The 21415-nt window shown below is 40.4% G+C and overlaps 1 protein-coding gene across 1 annotated transcript in view; it reads left to right on the top strand.

Annotated features, from left to right (window-relative positions):
- LOC108792966 (lysosomal alpha-glucosidase-like) overlaps window positions 1–21415 on the top strand; it is a 53188-nt gene that overhangs the window by 14090 nt on the left and 17683 nt on the right. Inside the window, exons 4-11 of the mRNA XM_018563861.1 lie at window positions 3193–3289; window positions 6717–6836; window positions 8818–8936; window positions 11791–11922; window positions 13447–13557; window positions 14531–14644; window positions 17752–17836; window positions 20836–20953. Coding sequence (XP_018419363.1) covers window positions 3193–3289; window positions 6717–6836; window positions 8818–8936; window positions 11791–11922; window positions 13447–13557; window positions 14531–14644; window positions 17752–17836; window positions 20836–20953 — 896 coding nt within the window. The remainder of the gene's footprint in view (window positions 1–3192; window positions 3290–6716; window positions 6837–8817; window positions 8937–11790; window positions 11923–13446; window positions 13558–14530; window positions 14645–17751; window positions 17837–20835; window positions 20954–21415) is intronic.

The following is a 21415-nucleotide window of genomic DNA, read 5'->3' as shown; positions in this document are numbered from 1 at the left end:
CGATCTGAAGATTAAGCCACAACTGGTGTACCATTCCCAGACCCCTCGTGCATTCAAGGAACAGAATGTGAACAAGGCCAGACTGCCTGTCATGTGGAGGGCCAATGCGAAAGGTGCCTTCTGATGGACAATGCCCCGGCACACCCTCCAGCCTTGGTGGATGATATGGATGCTGAGTATGACTTCATAAAGGTCACGTTCCTCCCCCCTAACACAACACCTCTTCTGCAGCCCATGGACCAGCAAGTGATCTGCAACTTCAAGAAACTACACAAAGGTGCTCTTCACCAGGTGTTTTAATGTCACTGAAGAGACGTCCTTGACTCTGAAAGAGTTCCGGAAGAAACATTTCAATGTCCTCCACTGCATCAACCTCATTGACAAGCCTGGGATGATGTCACGTACCGGACCTTAAACTCAGCCTGGAGAAAACTGTGGCCAGAATGTGTCACTGAACATGACTTTGAAGAGTCTGATGCACAGGTATTGGAGGAGATTGTGTCCATGGACAAGAGTATGGGTCTGGATGTCGATGGTGCAGACATAGAGGACCTTGTTGAGGACCATAAGGAGGAGTTGACGACGGATGAACTTGCTGAACTCCAGAGTAAGCAGCAGAAGGTACTTGTTGAGGAGCATTCCACTGAGGTAGAGGAAGACCGGGAGCAGTATGAGGTGATTTCATGCAGTTTGAAGTCCAGCCATCCTTCCCTCCCATCTCTCCTAACAAACTCTGTACCTCTGTACGAGCTCTGCCTGAGAGAGAACGTGCCGAAGACTGAGCTTTGCAGCGGTGATCAAATGTCCACGCTTGCAATGCTTTCCAGGCTTGAATGCAAATGTTACAGAAATGCATATTTTAATATATATTATTAATTAAATTTCTTTAATGAACTTATCCTTTCAGTTTATTCCCTTTTAGACTGTAAGCCCTCACGGGCAGGGCCCTCCTTACCATCTTGTCTTAAATTGTATTGTGACTGTAATGTCTTCCTTATATTGTAAAGCGCTGTGCAAACTATTGGCGCTATATAAATCCTGTATAATAATAATAATAATAATAAAAAAATCATGTATTTTGCACCGAAATGTAACCATATAAAAGTATTACATCTGTATGGAAAGGTAAATGCCTGTGATAGCCCTCTGGGCTATTTCCACCATGGACATTGGTGGTAGATCCTATAGCCCAGTTGTGGACAACCCTGGCTTCCAGCTGTGCTTTAACTACAAATCCCAACTTGCCTCTGCCTCTGGGAGCCATGCCTGCAACTGTCAGTCTTGTAATGCCTCATGGGACTTGTAGTTCGACAACAGCTGGAGAGCCAGAGTTACCCCTGCTATAGCGGGTAAAGGATGGTGTGTGCTGCAAGAACGGCAAACTAGTACCAAGTCTGTAATGTAGCAGGCAGTCCTGGCTCCTCCTCCTTCGGGATATGGTGGGCCTACCAGAATGCATTTCTCCATCTACCTGACAGCCAGGTTCAGCTGCATCCTTATATACTCATGGCTTTGGCATTGGTAGTGCTATGCTAAATAAATAATAATTGATATAACTGTAAAAACAATCGGTAATAAAACTGATGGAAGTTACAATTATGCACAGTATTGAGCTGTCGTTTATAAAAATTGCCTGTAGATGGCAATCTCATACCACTGAAGGGGTTTATTATAGGGAAAAAATGCAAGAGAGGATCCTGTTTTCAAGTGAAAAAGTGTAGCAATTTGACTTGAACTTACAAATGCTGAATGTACTATCAAATTTTTAATAAAATGATATATTTTCTCATCTTTAGCACCATCCTGGTTTTCTCTATGTTTATAGGCACAAATATATCATAAACTGATAGTATAAAAAATTGTATCTATAGCACTGTACTAATAGAAAAAAAAAGATGGCAATCATAATGATAAAAATCAATCTCAAAGAGAAGGTACAGACTTGCATGTCTTTATTCAGATCATTTAGGGATTAATGTTTTCAGTTTAAAAATGCAATAGGTCTTCTTAAACCTTTTATTCTGTAGTTAAAGTGAAATACTTTGTATACCAAATACCCTTTTAGTCCCTTAGATAGACCTCCTATGATATTCTAAAAAGTGCCTAAGAAAACCATGTTTACCGGATCCTTTTTGTGCCTGTTTCAGTAAAATGCAAGGTCCATTTATTAGGTCTGGGCCCCCTCCACCTATATAAAAAAAAAAGTTGCTGCCTAATAATAGAGCCAGACATCTAGATGAGGATAACGTTTTGCTTCTTCCAGCTAGATCCTGCGAAATGCAGAGCAGCCCAAATCTTGCAAAAAGACACTTGTCTTGTTTTTTTTGTGCTGTAAATTGCACACTCCTGACTGTTGCACTTTGGCAAATAGAGTGTAAAGGTCAGAGTACTGGCATCCAGGCAAAAAATAGTAACTGAGCAAAACCTTTCCTACAAGCACAAATGTGACAACTTTCTTCTCCCTTCAAAAATATAAAAATATTCTACTTTAGCGTAAAAACCCCCAGCAAAATTCCCCTCCAAAAATCTCCCCCTCCAAGCAACAATTTTCCCTGTAAATCTCTCTCTATCTCTCTATCTCTCTATCTCTCTATCTCTCTCCATCTGTAGTACAAAATACATTTGGAAACAGCTTGTTTGTCCAAATACATTGTAACTCTTAATACCCTATAGCCCAGTTTGCAAAGAGGCAAAACTAAGCCCTTTGGCTTTTCCATGAGTCTGCAAGTAACCATTCATAAATAAAATAATTCCTCTCAAGGATAAAGTGTGTGCTTTCATTTATGACGTATGAGCTTTCTGTGTATTCATTTGATCATATTTAATCAGGAAATATTTTAGCACTATTGGTTCAATAGTGCTAAAATATTTCCTGATTCAATATGTTCTATTCTATGTGGAATAGATGTGCAGAAGGAGGAGACATCCAGGGATAACCATACAGATTTGGTATACCAACTATACTGTATTTATGTAGAATTTCCAGCATCTTTTTATGACCTATCAATTTCATATTTTTAAGCTAAAACATTTTTTTTAGCCTTTCCTTCCACTTGTACTACTGTGAATAACATTTCCTACTACTACTACTACTGGCTAATGTGAATAACATTTCCCACATTCTCCAACATTTATACATAAGACATTATACTAAGCTATGATATATCACTTTTTTTTTTTTTATAATTCCAGAAAGATACAAATCTCTATGGCTCTCATCCATTCTACCTGGCCCTGGAAAAAGATGGTTCTGCTCATGGGGTTTTTCTACTTAACAGCAATGCCATGGGTTAGTATTAATGAAGCCAATAAGTATAAAAAAAATCCTTAAAGTGGGCATTACGGTAAAGACACGTTTCACATAAATCATAAGGGTCTAAGCTCCACCATGTTACTTAAAGGTGCCCATACACCTTACCATTATCGGACGAAAATCGTACGACGGCCCCATCCTGCCCCGATTATCGAAAGGTTCAATCAGCGGTAGTTTTAAAAAAACACCTGGACGACTTGCGGTAATTGACTGCAATTATTTTTGTTTGCGCATGCACAGTGTTAAACGTTTCGACTTTGGACGGACGGAAACGTCACCAACCATGCTAACATCGTACGATCGACCAAAGTTTTCAAACATGCTTGCCTGTCAAAATTCCTGGATGGGAAGGGGGTTTAACACCGCGGATGTCAACTGGTTAAGCCTAGGCAAAGACGTATAATCTCTGCATTATGAATGTCTGACTTAATTAGAAACTGCTGAGGCTCTTTTGTTTTCAGTCAGAAACACATTATGAGTGAGATCTTAGAATCCTTAGACTAAGCAAAGCATGCTTATGTAATGGAAAAAGAGAAAATCTGACTACCCTCATGAACATACAGTATATCATAAAAAACTATACATAAATGCAAGGTTTAAAAATTAAAGCTGAGCTTCAGTGAAATAACTAAATAAACAAATGAACTACATATATAGAAGATGTCTTAAAGAAGAAATCTCACCTTGTATTTTTCACAGATCAGTCACCTAACTCCCACAGCGTATTTTGCTTTTTATCAAATTTTTCTGTGTGCAGTAGAAACTGAGATACAGACTTTGACAATTCACTTCTCTTCATTCTGCACCACGTTTTGCAAAGGAGATGGACTCTTGCTTGACATCTCACGGCCTCTGCACTTTCCAGACACAATCAAGCTCACAAGAATACAGAGGGAGGGGGCACACTCTCACCAGAATCAGCACAGACACTAGAACTGTAAGGGGAGCCTTGTTTTGTATTGGGAAAGGGCAGAGACAGTGCAATAAGAGCTGTCAATTAAGAGGCCATCTCCTTTGCAGAGCGTGTTAGGGAGTGAACTGTCAACGCCTGTATCTCAGTTTCTGCATAGAAAGCAGAAACAGAGAAGCATGAGATAAAAAGCTACATGCACTATGGGAGTTAGGTGACTGGGCTGTAAAAAATAATAGAAGCTGAGACTTTTTCTTTAACTGTACAAATGGTTTGTATTTCTGTTCACTCAGTCCTGAGATGTACAAAGCCCTGATAGACAGCATGGCCAGCATGGTGACCATGCTTTTGTCTGCCTCGGTTAAGCTGCACAGCCAGGTCACCTTCCTGCCCCTAGCCTCTGAATGTAAAATACATTTTTGGAATAAATACAGTAATGCATTGCTCTGTGTTTTTTCCAACATCTGTCTCTGTACTACATCTATTTACATGTATCTGATCTTTTTCATGTGTTTATGTAAATAAACTAAAATTGCTACAGACAGTCTTTGAATGAAAATGTTCTAAAATTAGAAAAACATATATCCTTTAGAGAACAAATATTTAGACCTATGTTTTTTTTTTTTTCAAATTTCAGTTTGATTTGATATTCACTGGCATTCTTATTTGTCATTTAAGGATTTAAATAAGCTTATAGATCATAAAAATCTATATTTCCTGGTTTCTGTGATGGGTTTTGGTAAAGTGACCCATCCATTGCTTTATGAATGCACACCAGACACTATAGAAATAACACATTTACTTGGAGTGACTCACTTAATCAACTCAGCCACAGAACATGTATAACTTTTTTTTCATAATTGGTAGCCAGGATTGGCTGCAAACTTTAACACAGAAAAAGAATTGCTAAAACCATCCAGGAAATATTTCATACTGTGCGAGAGTCATAGAGGGAAATTTATTAAAACTAGAGCAGACAGAATCTGAAGCAGATGCCCATGACAACCAATCGGCTTCTATCTTTCATTATCAAAACTTAACGGAACAAACAGAGAAAACAAAGCGAGAAGCTGATTGTTTACTATGGGTACCCGCTCCAGATTGTCTGCCCCAGTTTTTATCAACTCCCCTCACTGGATTGATACTTTGCACCCTTTGAGGGTCCATTCACACCAGATGTGTTGGGGCTGCGCTGGAAGTTTTTTCAGCACAACCCTAATGCAAGACAGGGCAACTTGTCTTATCACAGATGGGCACAGTTCACATGACAAAACAGTACTGTATGCAGTACTTTTTTTTGTTTGTTTTAGTGCAGTGGGCTGTGACTACAACTGCCTTGCACTATGCTGTGACATATTTGTCAGTTGGGACATTTTAGTAAAGTTCTTAAAAAAAAATTAAACCGTGCAATGTGCCCGGGATCAGCACGTTAGCACTGTGCCGGACAAGGCACACCAGCAGCTGTGTGTTGTAGCGCAGCTGCTGGTGTGATGAGCCCTAATTTGGGACCATTACAAAGATTAAAGCTACATAAATTAAAGGGTAATTCCACTTTACCAGGTGAATTTGGGAAAATGGAATTACCCCCTCCAATCTGGCCCCCTCTCTCCCTGCCTGCTATATTTACCTTTTGCTGAATGCTCTTTCCCCTTCTCTGTTGCCAATGTACTATCCAGAGAGCAGCCCTGCACTCTGTATTTTGAATTTGTTGGCGAATGGCAAGCACTCATTGGTCAGTGCAGTTACCTGACCACGCTGACCAGTGAAAAGCACTTCTTGCTAAGCTTATGTCACGCTTGCAATTCAAGCTTGCTTATTGAATTTGATTTATGAGCCTCTGGCAGTCCCTTTTACAGCAGAGCTAAGAGATGAAGGGGTGAAGCAGCACAGCTGAGAAATCGCGTCTGTTGCAGTACAAGGAACATGGTGATAGGCAGAGGGAGCAAAGTGAAAGAGGTGAGCTCATCAGTGTGCCACTTCTCCTTTTATTGTTCAGTCTCAGAGTGGGGCGGGGAGGAGACCTGTAAGTAAAAGTAAAACTGCAGAAGAGAAAGATCAGGTCCCCTTCCCCACAGGACTGTGCTGTGTGGCAGAACTGTGTAAATAGCAGCACCGGATTGACAGAAATACAAATCCATTTGATAAGTATACCAGTCATCATATATGTATTGCATCTGTGTGTTTAGCAATTTTGCTGGAGTTCAGCTTTGTTATACAACTGCAGAAGTGCATCTAGCCAGACAACCACCTGCGAGGATAAATATTAAAGCCAGGTAGCTGGTACACTGTGTCCAAAATCTTCCGGATTTGACTGGGAATAAGTAAATCAAGTATTTTTGTTGAAGGACTTGGACACTTCAATTATAGGTGGGCTTTAACCATTTGTGGGCAGACAGTGTTGTCTCTGTACTTACATTTCTAAGCATTATTCTCTTGATAGCTGACAATTGCTGAGACAGTTGGCTTACTGTTGTCCATATGTTTTGTTTGTAGATGTTCTGTTGCAGCCAGCTCCAGCCTTGACTTGGCGAACCACAGGAGGAATCTTGGACTTTTATATCTTCTTGGGCCCCGACCCCAAGGCTGTCATACGACAGTATCAAGAAGTGATTGGTAAACCTTTCAATTGTGCATACTGTTCATTATTTTACTATTAAAATGCATCATATAGGTAAATATATTACGACCCTCACTCCATTTACTTTACCTTTGTACTTTTTTTTAAACTCCCCATCACCACCACCGCATGCTTCCCACTGGGACAAATTTATTATTAGTATTATTATACAGGATTTATATAGCGCCAAGAGTTTGCGCAGCTCTTTAAAATACCCTTAACCCTAATCCAATACCTTGAGCACAGCAGCGCAGTAAAAAGTTGCAGCCGAAAATGGTTGCTTCATACTGCGCATTCCTGTCTCAATCCATTCCTGTCTCTGTCCATTTATTCCTACGGGAAATCCATACTCATGGTGGCTTCCAGCAGTCACTTGGAGTATGGCCTTGCCATAGAAATGGTTTGGGTTGTGGTGCATACGCGCAGTACAAAGCGTTTGTTTTCAGGAGAAAGGCTTGTAAATGGGGCCGTACAGTGAAGATCACTGGATCAGGGTTGAAGATATTTATTCTAGTTTGAGGTAATCAGGGCACTAGGGGGAATTATTTAAAGAATAATTGTACAAAAATGCAGTTGTCCTCTAAATCTTTCATTGTTCCAAGTTGTAATGGGTTACAATTTTAGCCAACAAGTACAAGAGATTTGAAAAGGTTCAAAGAAGGGGAACTAAATTAATAACAGGGATATTAAGTCTTTCAGTAAACTGCTAAAAAAAAAAACTTTTCATTGTTTGGGCAACAAGCCTAAAGGGGTTTCATTTGTAGGTATGTAGGTATGTATGCGTGTATGTTTAAAACTTAATTCTGTATGAAGATTTGACACTTCTTTTTATTCTAAGGGTTGTGCAAATGGCATATGGGCATTAGTTACATGTAGGGGGGAAATACAGTATATTGCCATCAGTTAAAGGGTTCTTTATGGGATCCATTATACAGTGTTGCATGCCTCCACCTCTTAAACATACCTGGAAGCCTTTGATCCACCGGATGCAGGGCTAGTGATGGTTGCCATATCAGACAAAAGAGTTACACTAATCCTTTGAAAAGGAGTGCTATTAACATACATGCATCATTACAACCTTAATGAAGATGATTGTGCATTAATAAACGCATCTTTCACAAAGTTCTGGCACTTCTTATTTCTTCTTTTATGGGGCCTAATCACACCCATGCATTGTGGTAACATAACACACCATACATACGCTTTAATTTGTTGAGAAGCCATTCATTGTCAATGGCACCCCTAAGGGAATGCAGTGTACTGCAACACACAGTAACTCACTAATATGTGTTGCGGTATGCTGCTTTATTAAAAATGGCGTCTGTCCAATTTTCAGCCACTTATGGTGTGATGGCAGCTCTTTCAAATGGACTGTCTTAAGGCAAAGTATGTTAACACACAGCATAATGCATGTACATTAAACACAGCGAAATGGACTGGCTAGGTGTGACTAGGCCCCAACACTGGGTAGGCTGCGGAATGACCTCCAGCTGGAGGAAGCAATGGCAAAAGTAGTCATTGGTATCTGCAGAGTCTCTCTGGTGTAACAATGTCAACTTTGTTTTGCTTTAATTTGAACTTAAATGTGGGTTTTTAGTAATGTTTGGACTAAAGCTGGCCATAACAACTTAAAATATATGAATCTCCTGCTGGGCTATTGTATTCTACCAGTGGCGGGTGTACTGCTGTCAGAATATCCGAACAGTGATGACAGCTGGTTGGCTGCTGTCACCCTTTGCATGCAAATTTTTCAGTCGGCTCCTAAAATATTCTGATCAAATTATGCCGTGCAGAAGGGTGCTGACAAGGCCACCCACTGAACGAATTTCAGCCAGTTCATCAGGAACCGGACAAAATTTGCACAGTGTATGGCCAGCTTTAGTAGTTTGTGTTAGAATCGAGCTATTGTCCTTATTGATACTGGTATGATGTAATGATATGCTATCTGCAGACCTAACCAGTACATTTTCTGCACAGGACTTCCCTTCATGCCACCTTTTTGGGGACTTGGATTCCATATCTGTCGCTGGGGATATTCAACTACTGATATGACTCGGGAGGTGGTGAAAAATATGACCAAAGCCAATATGCCTTTGGTAAGGGGACACAAATACCCGATTATGCATGATTTCTGCTTATTAGGGCAGGCATTCTAAATGCTTCATTCATTTATCTTAAAGCCGGACTCCAGGCAAACACCTAAATATACACATGAAATGCATATACAGTTGTTGTAAATGTAAAAGGATTTATCTTGTCCATCCAGTCCTAATATACATTTTTTCTGTACAGAAATGACCAGGTCAAATTCAGGTACTGACATTAGTTGCATTTAAAAACACCCATGCATTTCCTTCAAATCGGCACAACCCCCCTCCCTAGTCCCCTAATCTTAGATAGAAGCCCCCCAAATCACTGGTGCAAATTTACATCTGTGGTGGCAGCAGCTACCCATGGTATTTACATCATAGATGCAGCTATCCCCTTTGGCACTGGCCATGTAGTAACTCCTCGTAGACTTGATTGGGGCCATCTTTACAGAAATACAGCTCCATTCAAGTCAATGGGAAATTAATGTGCCGGCGTGGACAAATCCAGAGGTAAGCATACAAAAGGGTAAGGGGTTCTAGCCTCAATTAGGTTGGGGACATTGTATACAAATAAATTATATCTAAACCCAAGATTGAAAATTGTATATGCTGCAGCTTAGCAGTCTTTAGGTGTGATAACTGTTTTAGTTTTCTACTTTCAGGGTATATTTTCTGAAAGTACCGAAAATTATCCTGATAGAAATCCAGTATCCTTGTAAAGTTCTGTGTGCTGAATTGAAATCTCAAACAATGTTTCCTGCTTACCAAACATTTTTTTGGGGAACTACACAACCCCCCCCCCCACCCATATGTAATGGAAATGAGCAAAAGGGGAGGTGTTTGTAGTCCACATTAGGAGCAGCCTTTTGTGACAATGCTGCTGCGCTATAGCTACCGTACAATGCAGTGAGTGACCGTTGTCACCTTCGCACAAGAAGTGTTACTGGCAGTATGACCAGGTACAAACAAAGGGAACAAAACCCATTAAAAAAGAAAACAAATGCATCCACCACATCTAAGGACTAGTAAGCTGCAATATATATATTTTTGTTTTTGGGTTTAAAGCTAGAGCTTAACCTGCTTGTGTTTCGCATTCCCTGGTTCCTCCTTTAAACCTTATCAACATGCTAATGAATTTTTAAATAACATTTTTTCATTACATATCTTGTTTTACCACCAGTGACATCACTTAGTCTGTGTGCTTCTCTATGCAATGCGGGCAGACCATAGCTGTTGGGAGGGTCTAGCAGTGGCAGCCTGCCCTAAGTAATGCTCACATATGATGCTGAGCCATCATGTATGAAAGAACTGAAATGCAAATAATGAAAGGGGTGGTCCAGGACAGTAAGGCTGGGGAGGAAAGCACTAAATGATACTGAACATGCTCTAGTCATGAAATGAAGCAGACTCTATCTAACTTGCTGAAGTTTTAAATGCACATTGTGAGAAGCTCAGAGCGTGTAGTGAGATCAGAATAAGCAATGCAGTATTTTTTTTTTCAGGTACACTTTTAAGTTGATCTGTACCCACTCAATAAAGTTGTATGTATATTTCTGATGCACAGTTATGTTAAGATTTTGTATTCTATTCATTCAAAGACTGAAAAATCACTTGCAGTTTCCTTTTATGGACATCCCATGCAGGGCAGGAATGTAATGTCTGTTGACACTGTGTGCTAAAGTCCTGTGAGTTAAGCTGATCATTAGTGAATAACCCCCGAGCCAAAGGATTAAGCTGAGCCTTCGGCTAATCCTTCGGCTGACTTCGGCTGTGGGAAGCCTTCGGTTCAGCCGAACCGGAGGTCTGCTGGACAGGCCATTCACAATAGCCTGTAAACCAAACAGATCTCAGCCAAGTTGAACACGTATGCTGCAGCTTGGCTGAGCCAAACACACAGCCGAAGCAGACTGTTCACCCCACAAAATGTAAACAAATTAAAAAACGCATGGGGTCCCCCTCCCAAACCATACCAGACACTTTAGGCCTGGTATGAATGTTAGGAGGGACCCCCAGTCAAAAATAATTTAAAAAAAAATAAAATGCATGGGGTTTCATTTGCAAAAAGCCCGCCGACCCGACAACACGGGAACTCCCGTACCTGTGGGAATGAACAATTTGACAGGTTCTGGTCAAATGTAAACAGATAGGCGGATCTAGCGTTGACATCGCAGCTAACGGTCGGGTCGGCTGGCTTTTGGGGGGAACAGCAGATAGATTTGGGAGTGGTTGTGTAGTTTACGAAAAGACACTCTTGTAGGGTCTTTAAAGGGATGAGGCGTGGAAATGTGCATGTATTGAGAGATGCACTTCATATGTTATTTTGTTTGACATATGTTTTATCTTGGGGACTATATGTTTAGGAAAACATGGATCCATCTGCACTTCATGGTGATAATTCAGATTTGAATAGAGTTTAGAAAACTTAATTGTTAGGGTTTACACTTACACTTTCAGGAATTTTGTAAGCTGTCATTGTTGACCTGCTTCTGAAAATGCTAGTTGCCTTTTTTGTTGATCCTTTAGCCTCAGAAGCTCACAAGCTGCATACATGTTCCAAATTAGTGAGTTGGACTGAAGCCTGAACTCTTGACCTGAATACTTGTTCCATGCCTGACTTGAAAAGTATTAAAACCAAAATGTCTGCATGAAATTCAGGCAATTAGCACTTGTGAAGGAGGCCAGAAGCAGCAGCGTACATATTTTTCTTGTGACATGTTTTCTTTAATTGCAGCCTTGATTGCTCCGTCACAGTAATGCCATGAAAGTCAGGAATTAAAACAATTGCTGACCAAGACATGACAATTGTATTTAACCTATTGTGATATGTGGAATCTTTTCACACTACTTTGATGTTGCCCAGGATGTACAATGGAATGACATTGATTACATGGATGCAAACCGAGACTTCACATATGATCAGACACGGTTTAAGGACTATGCGAATATGGTTAAAGAATTCCATGAACAAGGTCGTAAATACATCATGATTGTGGTAAGGAACCATGATGGAATCCAAGTGTAGAGTATGAAAAATCAATTTAAAGTTTAAAGAATTTTAAATATCTGTCAATTTTTTCTGTCCTCCTCCCTTTTTTTTTTTTTCTCTCTCTGTGTCTCCACTTTGTAGATTCCCTCTCTGTTTGTCCTGGTGGTCATTGTCAAAAGGGACAGAAAGTGATAGAGAATAACATACTTTTACAGTTGTCACAAGAACAGGAGGCAAGGGGAAATTTTCCAGTGGGGACTCTTATGCCAGTGATAACTGTCCATAAGGATTTTCCTTCACTTCCTCTTGTGTCTTTGGGACAGGAAATGAAGCAACACAGAGAGGAAAAAAAAACCATCCAGCAGGGCTGTGAACCATTTCCTATTTTATTCAAGACTACAAATACAAACCTAAAACAAGAGTTTATTTATATAGTTATTTATTGCAGGTATTTATATAGCACCGTCAAGTTACACAGCACTTTACATACTACACATTCACATCAGTTCCTGCCCTCAAGCAGCTTACAATCTAAGGTCCCCATCTCACATACATACATGGCCGGTTTAGACAGGAGCCAAGTAACCTACCAGCCTGTCTTTGGAGTGTGGGAGGAAACCGGAGTACCCGGAGGAAACCCACAATGTAATATTGCAGTAATTTAGTTATAGGATCTCAGCTGCAGAGGCGAGTAGGTTACCTTGGCCAAAGGGAGTAACTGTCTCCAATGGTTTGTTTCACAATTTTACGTTCCATGAAGTGCGGAGGAGGTTGTGGAACTGGTATACATCATGCACCGTTATATATATGGTAGCTAATGAAATTCGTGCACTCACTGGTGTATTCCTTCATACGCCTAGTATAGCACTCTATATTATACATGGAACAATTTGTTGCTGCTTGCAATCACAATGTGAAATAACATTAGGAGTCACTTAATTAGATCAGTAGTATAATAACCTGCTTGCATACTGCAATTGTACAAAAGAATATATAACAAAGGTATTTAGTAGTTCCTCTTGGTTCGTAATCTTAAGTAGCACGCTAATAGCACTAGACGAAGCAGATGGGGATTTATAGTTCTCAGCAATAATTTACACAATTCAATGTAAAGGCAAAAGACAGAGCGGATGGTATTGGTAATACACGACGGCCAGTAATATGTCCAAAGAGGTGGGTAACTGCAATAGCGCAGGGGGTTATTGCTCTGCATTCACAACATGAGTAGGACCCTGAGCAATTGAAAATCCCGCGGTTTTATCTTGACAGTCGGCTCAAGGGGGAAGGAGCGGCACAACGTGTCCCAATAGGCAGCTCCGGGTTCCATCGCTGGAGCGGATGGAGGTAAGTGTATTGCACACAAGCACAGGGAGAACATGCAAACTCCTGGCAGATGGTTTCCTGACCGAGATTTGAACCGGTGCTGCAAGGCAGAAGTGATAACCACTGCGCAAATGTCATAACAAATTTGGTTTATGAATTCCAGAGATTTCTTGTCTAACCATTACAGCCTATTATGCTGATTTGTAGGACCCAGCTATCAGCAGTTCAAGCCCCCCTGGAAGTTATCCACCTTATGATGATGGACTGAAGAGAAGGGTGTTCATCACTAATGGGACTGGCCAACCTCTTGTAGGCAAGGTATGATGAATGAGTTTTGGGGAATGCTTTCTTTTGGTGTTCCACATTTATCACTGATGTGCTAGAAATCCTAATGTGTCCTGGACAAGGTACTTCTATATGTGTAGATAATGGAGGTTACATGTGCCTCAAGTGCAGCAAGTTCTTTCCCTGTCTCTAAGCCTAACACTAGCTCTACCTGAACCAGAAACCAGAAAAATAAGGCTGTGTTATGTGAAGGCTTCAGTTGGCCATTCGCTAAGCAGGATCCACACAGGCACTTTGGAAATGAGGAGCATTTCCTTGCAGAATTTTACATAACACAAGGGCAAAAATGGTGGCACACAAGGGCATAATGCCCCTTTTATCTATGGTGACAGGTCCTTTTTTTCAAAATTGGAGTTGGTCATTCATCTGAGTATGTCCTCCAAAATTATTAGTATACAGGATTTAAATGGCGCCAACTGTTTGTGCGGCTCTTTACAGTATAAGACATTACAGTTACAATGCAACTCAAAACACGATGGTTGGGAGAGCCCTGCCCGTGAGAGCTTACAAACTAAAATGTTATGCTGCTACCTTGTATACTTTAAATTGTATGAAATATGGGATTCCATGGCTAATTATGTATTTAATTTCTGCTAAGTACTTTCCTGTTTAGTATCAGTTTTGCCATCTTGAGCTACACCTCTGATCTTATTATTTTCAAACTGTTTACCGTATATACTCGAGTATAAGCCGTCCCGAATATAAGCCAAGGTACCTAATTTTACCACTTGTTCATTTGTTTTATTATTTTTACTTAATCGCCTTTTTTTACATTTTTATTTTAGTTGCATTTTTAATTCTGAGACGCTGACTCGAGTATAAGCTGGGGGGGCATTTTTCAGCACAAAAAATGGGCTGAAAAACTCGGCTTATACTCGAGTATATACGGTATGTTAGTATTGCTTTTTCCACAAGTCGTTTGTTTACAATTATCTACCTTTAACAGGTATGGCCGGGTCTTACGGTGTTTCCTGATTTCACAAACCCTGAAACTTTCAGCTGGTGGTATGACATGGCAAAAGATTTTCACGACAAGGTTCCTTTTGATGGCATGTGGATAGTAAGTAGAGTTTGGATATATTCATTGAATGTAGGTTGTAAATTACCTTAAGCTGAATCCAAATAAGTGCTTTCTCTTGCAAATTATCATCTTCTGGTACACTAAGCCATGTCATCTTGTGTTTTTACAAACCCAGTGAATGACAAATATAAGGGTCAATCACACATGTCATAGTTCATTGCTGTAGTGAATATTAGCAGACCAAAAATGAAAACGAGTATGGTCGCATGAAGGCAAATGTACACTATGCTTATGTATATAACGGCTCTCTTCATTATTGTCAAAATGCTATACGATGAGCTGTATCCGTGTTATGTGGCTCTTAGCACATCTGAACATAATACTATCCATGGAGAAACACAGATATCTTAGGCTTAGGGCTACGTCATTCTGTTTTAAAAACAGGAAAAAGGTCCAAATGGTGTCTCAAATGCAAAGATGGCTGATTTTTGTTTCAAGTGAGCCATGTATTGACCATCAGACCTTTATCAAGCTTACAATTATTGCGCTTATACTCCATGATTTTTCTAGGGATATAAAATACTAATTAATCATATGAAGTTGTAATGCCATTGATAAAACAAATGATTAGTGTACATAGTATGATTGTGGTATTCTTTATCAAAGCTGATATGGATAGCCAGGAGAATATTTGAAAAGGTGCATAGTGCCCCATTTGCTGACTGAAATAGAAAATATTCAGTATTTTATATTTGTTTAAATCTGAACTCCAGACAGCTATAAGGCACAATGCACCTCTGTATTAATTAATAAATCATGAAATGCTACCTAACAACGTGTTACGTTACTGGATATCACACATTGCGTTAAGATAGCCTATTCATGTAAAATGGGCCCCCAAGGCACCTCAGTGCCCCTAAAACTGGACCTGCCAATGCAAAATGCTACAACGCAAGGTAGTGTGTTTACTGCGTGTGGCAGTGTGCTGCAATGCAGGCCCATTGTCTCAGTGCATTGGGGTGCCAATTAGGCTGGGGGAGAAACAAGACCGGTAATAAATATTAGAGAACTAAAGCCAAACCTTTTTACTAATGTCCTCCTGTGACCCAAACTGTACATAGGTTACATACAGGTGAAACTCGAATAATTAGAATATTGTGCAAAAGTTAATTTATTTCACTAATGCAACTTAAAAGGTGAAACTAATATATGAGAGAGACTCATTACATGCAAAGCAAGATAGTTCAACCCGTGATTTGTCATAATTGTGGTGATTATGGCTTACAGCTCATGAAAACCCCAAATCCACAATCTCAGAAAATTAGAATATTGTGAAAAGGTGCAATATTCTAGGCTCAAAGTGTCCCACTCCTAATCCGCTAATGAAGTCATAACACCTGCAAAGGGTTCCTGAGCCTTTAAATGGTCTCTCAGTCTGGTTCAGTAGGAAACTACTATAGAGGTATACTATAGAGGGAAAGACTGCTGACCTGACAGTTGTGCAGAAAACCATCATTGACACCCTCCATAATTGCAAAAGAAGTTGGATGTTCCCAAAGTGCTGTATCAAAGCACATTAATAGAAAGTTATGTGGAAGAAAAGGGTGCACAAGCAGCAGGGATGACCGCAGCCTGGAGAGCATTGTCAGGAAAAGACCATTCAAAAGTGTTGGGAACTTTCACAAGGAGTGGGCTGAGGCTGGAGTCAGTGCATCAAGAGCCACCACACACAGATGGATCCTGGACATGGGCTTCAAATGTCGTATTCCTCTTGTCAAGCCACTCCTGAACAACAAACAACGTCAGAAGCGTCTTACCTGGGCTAAAGAAAAACAGACCTGGTCTGTTGCTCAGTGGTCCACAGTCCTCTTTTCTGATGAGAGCAAATTTTGCATCTCATTTGGAAACCAAGGACCCAGAGTATGGAGGAAGAATGGAGAGGCACACACTGCAAGATGCTTGAAGTCCAGTGTGAAGTTTCCACAGTCTGTGTTGATTTGGGGAGCCATGTCATCTGCTGGTGTTGGTCCACTGTGCTTCATTAAGTCCAGGGTCAACGCAGCCGTCTACCAGGAGATTTTGGAGCACTTCATGCTTCCTTCCGCAGACGAGCTCTATGGGGATGCTGACTTCATTTTCCAGCAGGACTTGGCACCTGCCCACACTGCCAAAAGCACCAAAACCTGGTTCAATGACCGTGGGATTACTGTGCTTGATTGGCCAGCAAACTCGCCTGACCTGAACCCCATAGAGAATCTATGGGCGCATGCCAAGAGAAAGATGAGACATGAGCCCGAACAATGCAGAAGAGCTGAAGGCCGCTATTGAAGCATCCTGGTCTTCCGTAACACCTCAGCAGTGCCACAGGCTGATAGCTTCCATGCCACGCCACATTGAGGCAGTAATTGCTGCAAAATGGGCCCAAACTAAGTACTGAGTACATATGCATGCTTTCAGAGGTCCGATATTGTTCTATGTACAATCCTTGTTTTATTGATTTGCATGTAATATTCTAATTTTCTGAGATTGTGGATTTGGGGTTTTCACGAGCTGTAAGCCATAATCATCACAATTATGACAAATCACGGCTTGAACTATCTTGCTTTGCATGTAATGAGTCTATCTCCTATATTAGTTTCACCTTTTAAGTTGCATTAGTGAAATAAATGAACTTTTGCACGATTTTCTAATTATTCGAGTGAAGAGCAGCCAGGACGGATGCGGACAATATTGTTGGGATCCAGCCCACTGCATGATTGACAGCTGTCTGCCTTTCTAGAATTAGCCATCTGTGCCTGCCTCCTCCCCTTTCTGTCCCTCCAATAAGTGCTAGAGGAACTGAGAGGGTAGGGGGGAATCCCTGTGGGGAGGGATGACTGACATTCCACCTGTGTATTTAGCAGTTTTCCTGGATTTCAGCTATTTCAATGTATTTTGTAGCCCTGACATCATTAAATAAAGGAAAATGTTTCCCAAACTAATATTTATTACCTTTTTATAATGTGGACCCTCAATGTAATTAGTTTTTAAAGGGAAGTTACAATTCTTTCTTTGAAAACAAAGTATCATCAGTTGTATTATTAACTTATTTCTCTTTTTCACATTTTATTAGAAATTATTAGTGTTCTTATTGTACTTTGTTGTAGGACATGAATGAACCATCTAACTTTGTCACTGGCTCGTTGGATGGCTGTCCAGACAATAAACTTGAAAACCCTCCGTACATTCCTGGTAAGATCAGCTAAATTAAAAGAAGTTCAGCATTCTGTATACCTCCTATAGTAGTTTTATACTGTATGTCACGAGGAGAGGAACCCCAAGGCAAAATCTCTGGCCCTTCAAACCCAGCCCTTCCTATAGTGCATCTTAAACTAGAAGTCATGGCGCCAGAATACAGACCTCTGGGACATGCATTAAAAACCTTCACTGAAAGAAATAGAATACTATAAAAAAATACATTAATGATCCTGCTTCAAAGTATGCATTGCAGCAAAAGGATCAGGTTTGTAAGAAGGGATGCTTTTCAAAACACAAATTGTATTTCCACTTTTGCAGTCAACATTGAGAAAACCCCTCTATATTTTTGTTGTACGTTCCCATTCACACAGCAGAATGAAAAAAAAGTTGTAAAAAATATTTCTTACCTTTTTAGATATCTTTTAGCAGCCTTTGCAAGTTTCTTTCTCAATTTCAGTAATGTGGTCTGTACTAATAAAAAGACTTAGGACAGGCTCAATAGCATACAATGTCCTCAGGGCTTTAACCCTTTTGTTAGGACAGACAGTCCTGCTCATTTGGTTTACAAGTTAAAATGAAATCTGCCTGCAAAATACCAACAGGGTTAATTATTTGAAACAATGAAAACTAAGCAGGATTTTTCAGTCCTGGAATTAGCAGAAAGAATCATCTAAGAAAGGGAAGCTGCAATTTTTTTTTTTTTTTAAGTTCTGTTATGCAATTGGGAACATGTAACAAATGTAAAGTAGGTATTATCCCAATTTGGCTCCAAAGTGAAAATACACTATAACCCCTTACTGACAGCTTCAGAAAATGTTTTCGTTTCTGGGGACTGGAGCAATTTTGCCATTTTTGTTATGCGTTTGTTTAACCATAATTTCCATCTTCCCCATTCATTCCACCTACACATATTGTATACAATTTTTAAAGGACAAAATAGGCTTTAATTTGATGCAACATATGCATATATAAATTCTTATGTTTTTCTTTATAAACAATTGTAAAAATTGAAGAAAAAAAAACATTTTCACAGTTTTGACAATAATTATGTGCACATAAGTAGTGTAGCTAACAAAGTAATTCATACTAAATTATTTTATTTGTCCTAATTTTATAGGATATATCCTATGTCTGGGATTTTAGGTTATTGTGGGAGATATAGGTCACGAAATATAAGGAGTAAAATACAATTTTAGTTTGGAACAATTTTAGAATGTTGTATGTTAGTTTCCTCACATTGCATCAATAGTTTTTTGTGGTTTAAAGAGAGATGGCAGTGACTGTATCAGCAATGCTTTTACTTAATGTTCCGAAAGCAAATGCAAAACCTTGGCCGCCAGTGCCAGCACATCACAGCTCTTTGCGGTGTTGTACTGTGAGCCTAGGCTAAAGTGTGGATCCACGCCTACGGAGGGGACCTGTGACATCCCGGGCTCACCGGAAATGGGTTGAATAGCACTGGTCGTAATTCACCCTGGAAGAGGACCAGTGACCCTGTGGAGGACAGTCCCAGAGAGAAGGTGCTGGCCTACTAATTGGAGATATATAAAATACAGTGTTCTGCTTTAAAGATGAACTCCAAGCACACCACAAAGAATGGACATTGATTTTCTACATCCTACCTGTTGTCGCATTGCAGAATTCTTATCCCCCCACTACCAACTCTGCATTGTAACACTAAATTATCTCCATAGAAAATATTGGGCAATGCATGTCTTCCTGTTCCCTTGATGTCCAATACAAGCTCCTGACACCCCGATAACACTGCTGTAATGGGTATATGTTTTCCTCTCACTGTCTTAACATGAATGTGCATAGACAATGGGGTTCATGTTTTGTCTTTAAAGTCTAGGTATAGCCCAATTTTTTTTATATTTGTTTTGGATAGTGGAGTAGAGGGTTAAAACCACTGTCAGTTTGTTTTTGCTGTCTGTATCCCATAAAGGAGATTTCCCTTCACTTCCTGTCCTGGGGACACAACAACAAGCGGTCAGTAGATCTGTGCAAAGTGAGATAAACCCCATCTTAGGCAGCTGTTACTCCAACAAGAGAACATGCAAAAATTTTACAAGCCCCTACAGGTCATGAGTTTAGGGAGCACGATTGTCGTTTTCGTACATAGGCGCACCCAACGCGAGTTTACGTGAATGCGCGCTCGCAGGGGCGGGGAACTTTTACATTTATTTACTTTTACATTTATTTTATCCCAGCTTCCCACCGGCACCTGACATGCCGGGCCCACAGGAGGGGCAGTGAAGCCCGGGAAACAACGGGGGTGTCGGGCAGAGGGGGGGTGGGCACTTTACCGGCCCGTGAAAGCAATCTGACGGCAGCTGAGCCGCCAGAATTGCATCAATTGTAAAGCCGTCATCTGGCTCTTCAAATGTAAACGGAGTCGCTGGAAGTCTGTTTTAAACAGGCCTGCTGCCACCGACGTAAGCCTTACGTCAGTGGCAGCAAAAGGGTTAAGAGCCCTGATGCAAGCAGTGGGCTGGCATTCAGGAAGAGTAATGTAGATATGGCTGGCTGGATGTTGGTCTGGAGGAGTAGGCATTGCTTTGCAGGTAGTATTTGCATGCAGTAGGTAACCCCCCTTTGTGATACTGAGCAAAAAGTTGAAATCCAATGAATGAAAAGGGCAGGCTAGAAACCGTAAGATTGGTGAGGAAAGTGCTAGATGATGCTGGAAATCCTCCAGCCAGGAAATGAGGCAGGCTCTATTTGACTTGTTTCAGGTTCTAATGCATATTGTGAGAAGCTCACAGTGCAGTGAAATCAGATTCGGCAATTTCAGTACAAGGAGCCTGTGCACCTGTGCGAGATTGAAGGGAAGGCTGGAGCTCCGTTATACTAATACTGATGTTAATTTATGTACAGTATGTTTGTATGGACTCCCTAATGACCCCCTTTTAAGCCTTCTAGCCTGGTAGTCTCTATTGTTGGTCATGCAGTGTTTATTTATTGACAAATATCGTTCTGTTATGTCATTGTAGCTGTCAAAGGCGGTACCCTACAACACGCTACCATTTGTACATCCAGTCAGCAGAACATCTCTTCTCACTACAACCTTCATAACTTGTACGGTCTCTCTGAAGCAATCGCATCATACCAGTAAGTGAACAGAGAACGAAAACGAGCATTTATATAAAGCTTGGAACACAATGTATACATGTATTTACATCATTCCATTCACAAAACCTCCTCTGGTTGGCTTAATTGACTATGTGATCGTTTAGGAATTTCCTGTCGCAAATTTTTTGTTATCACAGTCATAGAAGGTGTAAATGTCTGTCTGACTATACAATGTGATTCTACAATCTATGATTTACCAAATCATATCAAATCAGGCAGGCCCTTGCACTGCTTACTTCATGATAGATCTAAAGGACATTGTACAATCAGATTGTATAGTGTATGGCCAGCATTACACGATTCATAGTCTTATCCAGGCATAGTAGACCGGTGCTTTTGTAGCTCATATATGGACATTTTGCGCCTCTTTTGTGGCCCTCAGTGTTTTAAGTCTCCTGAATAGGATAATTGTACTTTTGTGTTATTTTGCATGGTTAAAGT

The sequence above is a fragment of the Nanorana parkeri genome, unplaced genomic scaffold, assembly GCF_000935625.1.
Source record: "Nanorana parkeri isolate BGI_ZX_2015 unplaced genomic scaffold, ASM93562v1 scaffold706, whole genome shotgun sequence".
Taxonomy (NCBI): Eukaryota; Metazoa; Chordata; class Amphibia; order Anura; family Dicroglossidae; genus Nanorana; species Nanorana parkeri.
This window is presented reverse-complemented; position numbering and strand designations above follow the sequence as displayed.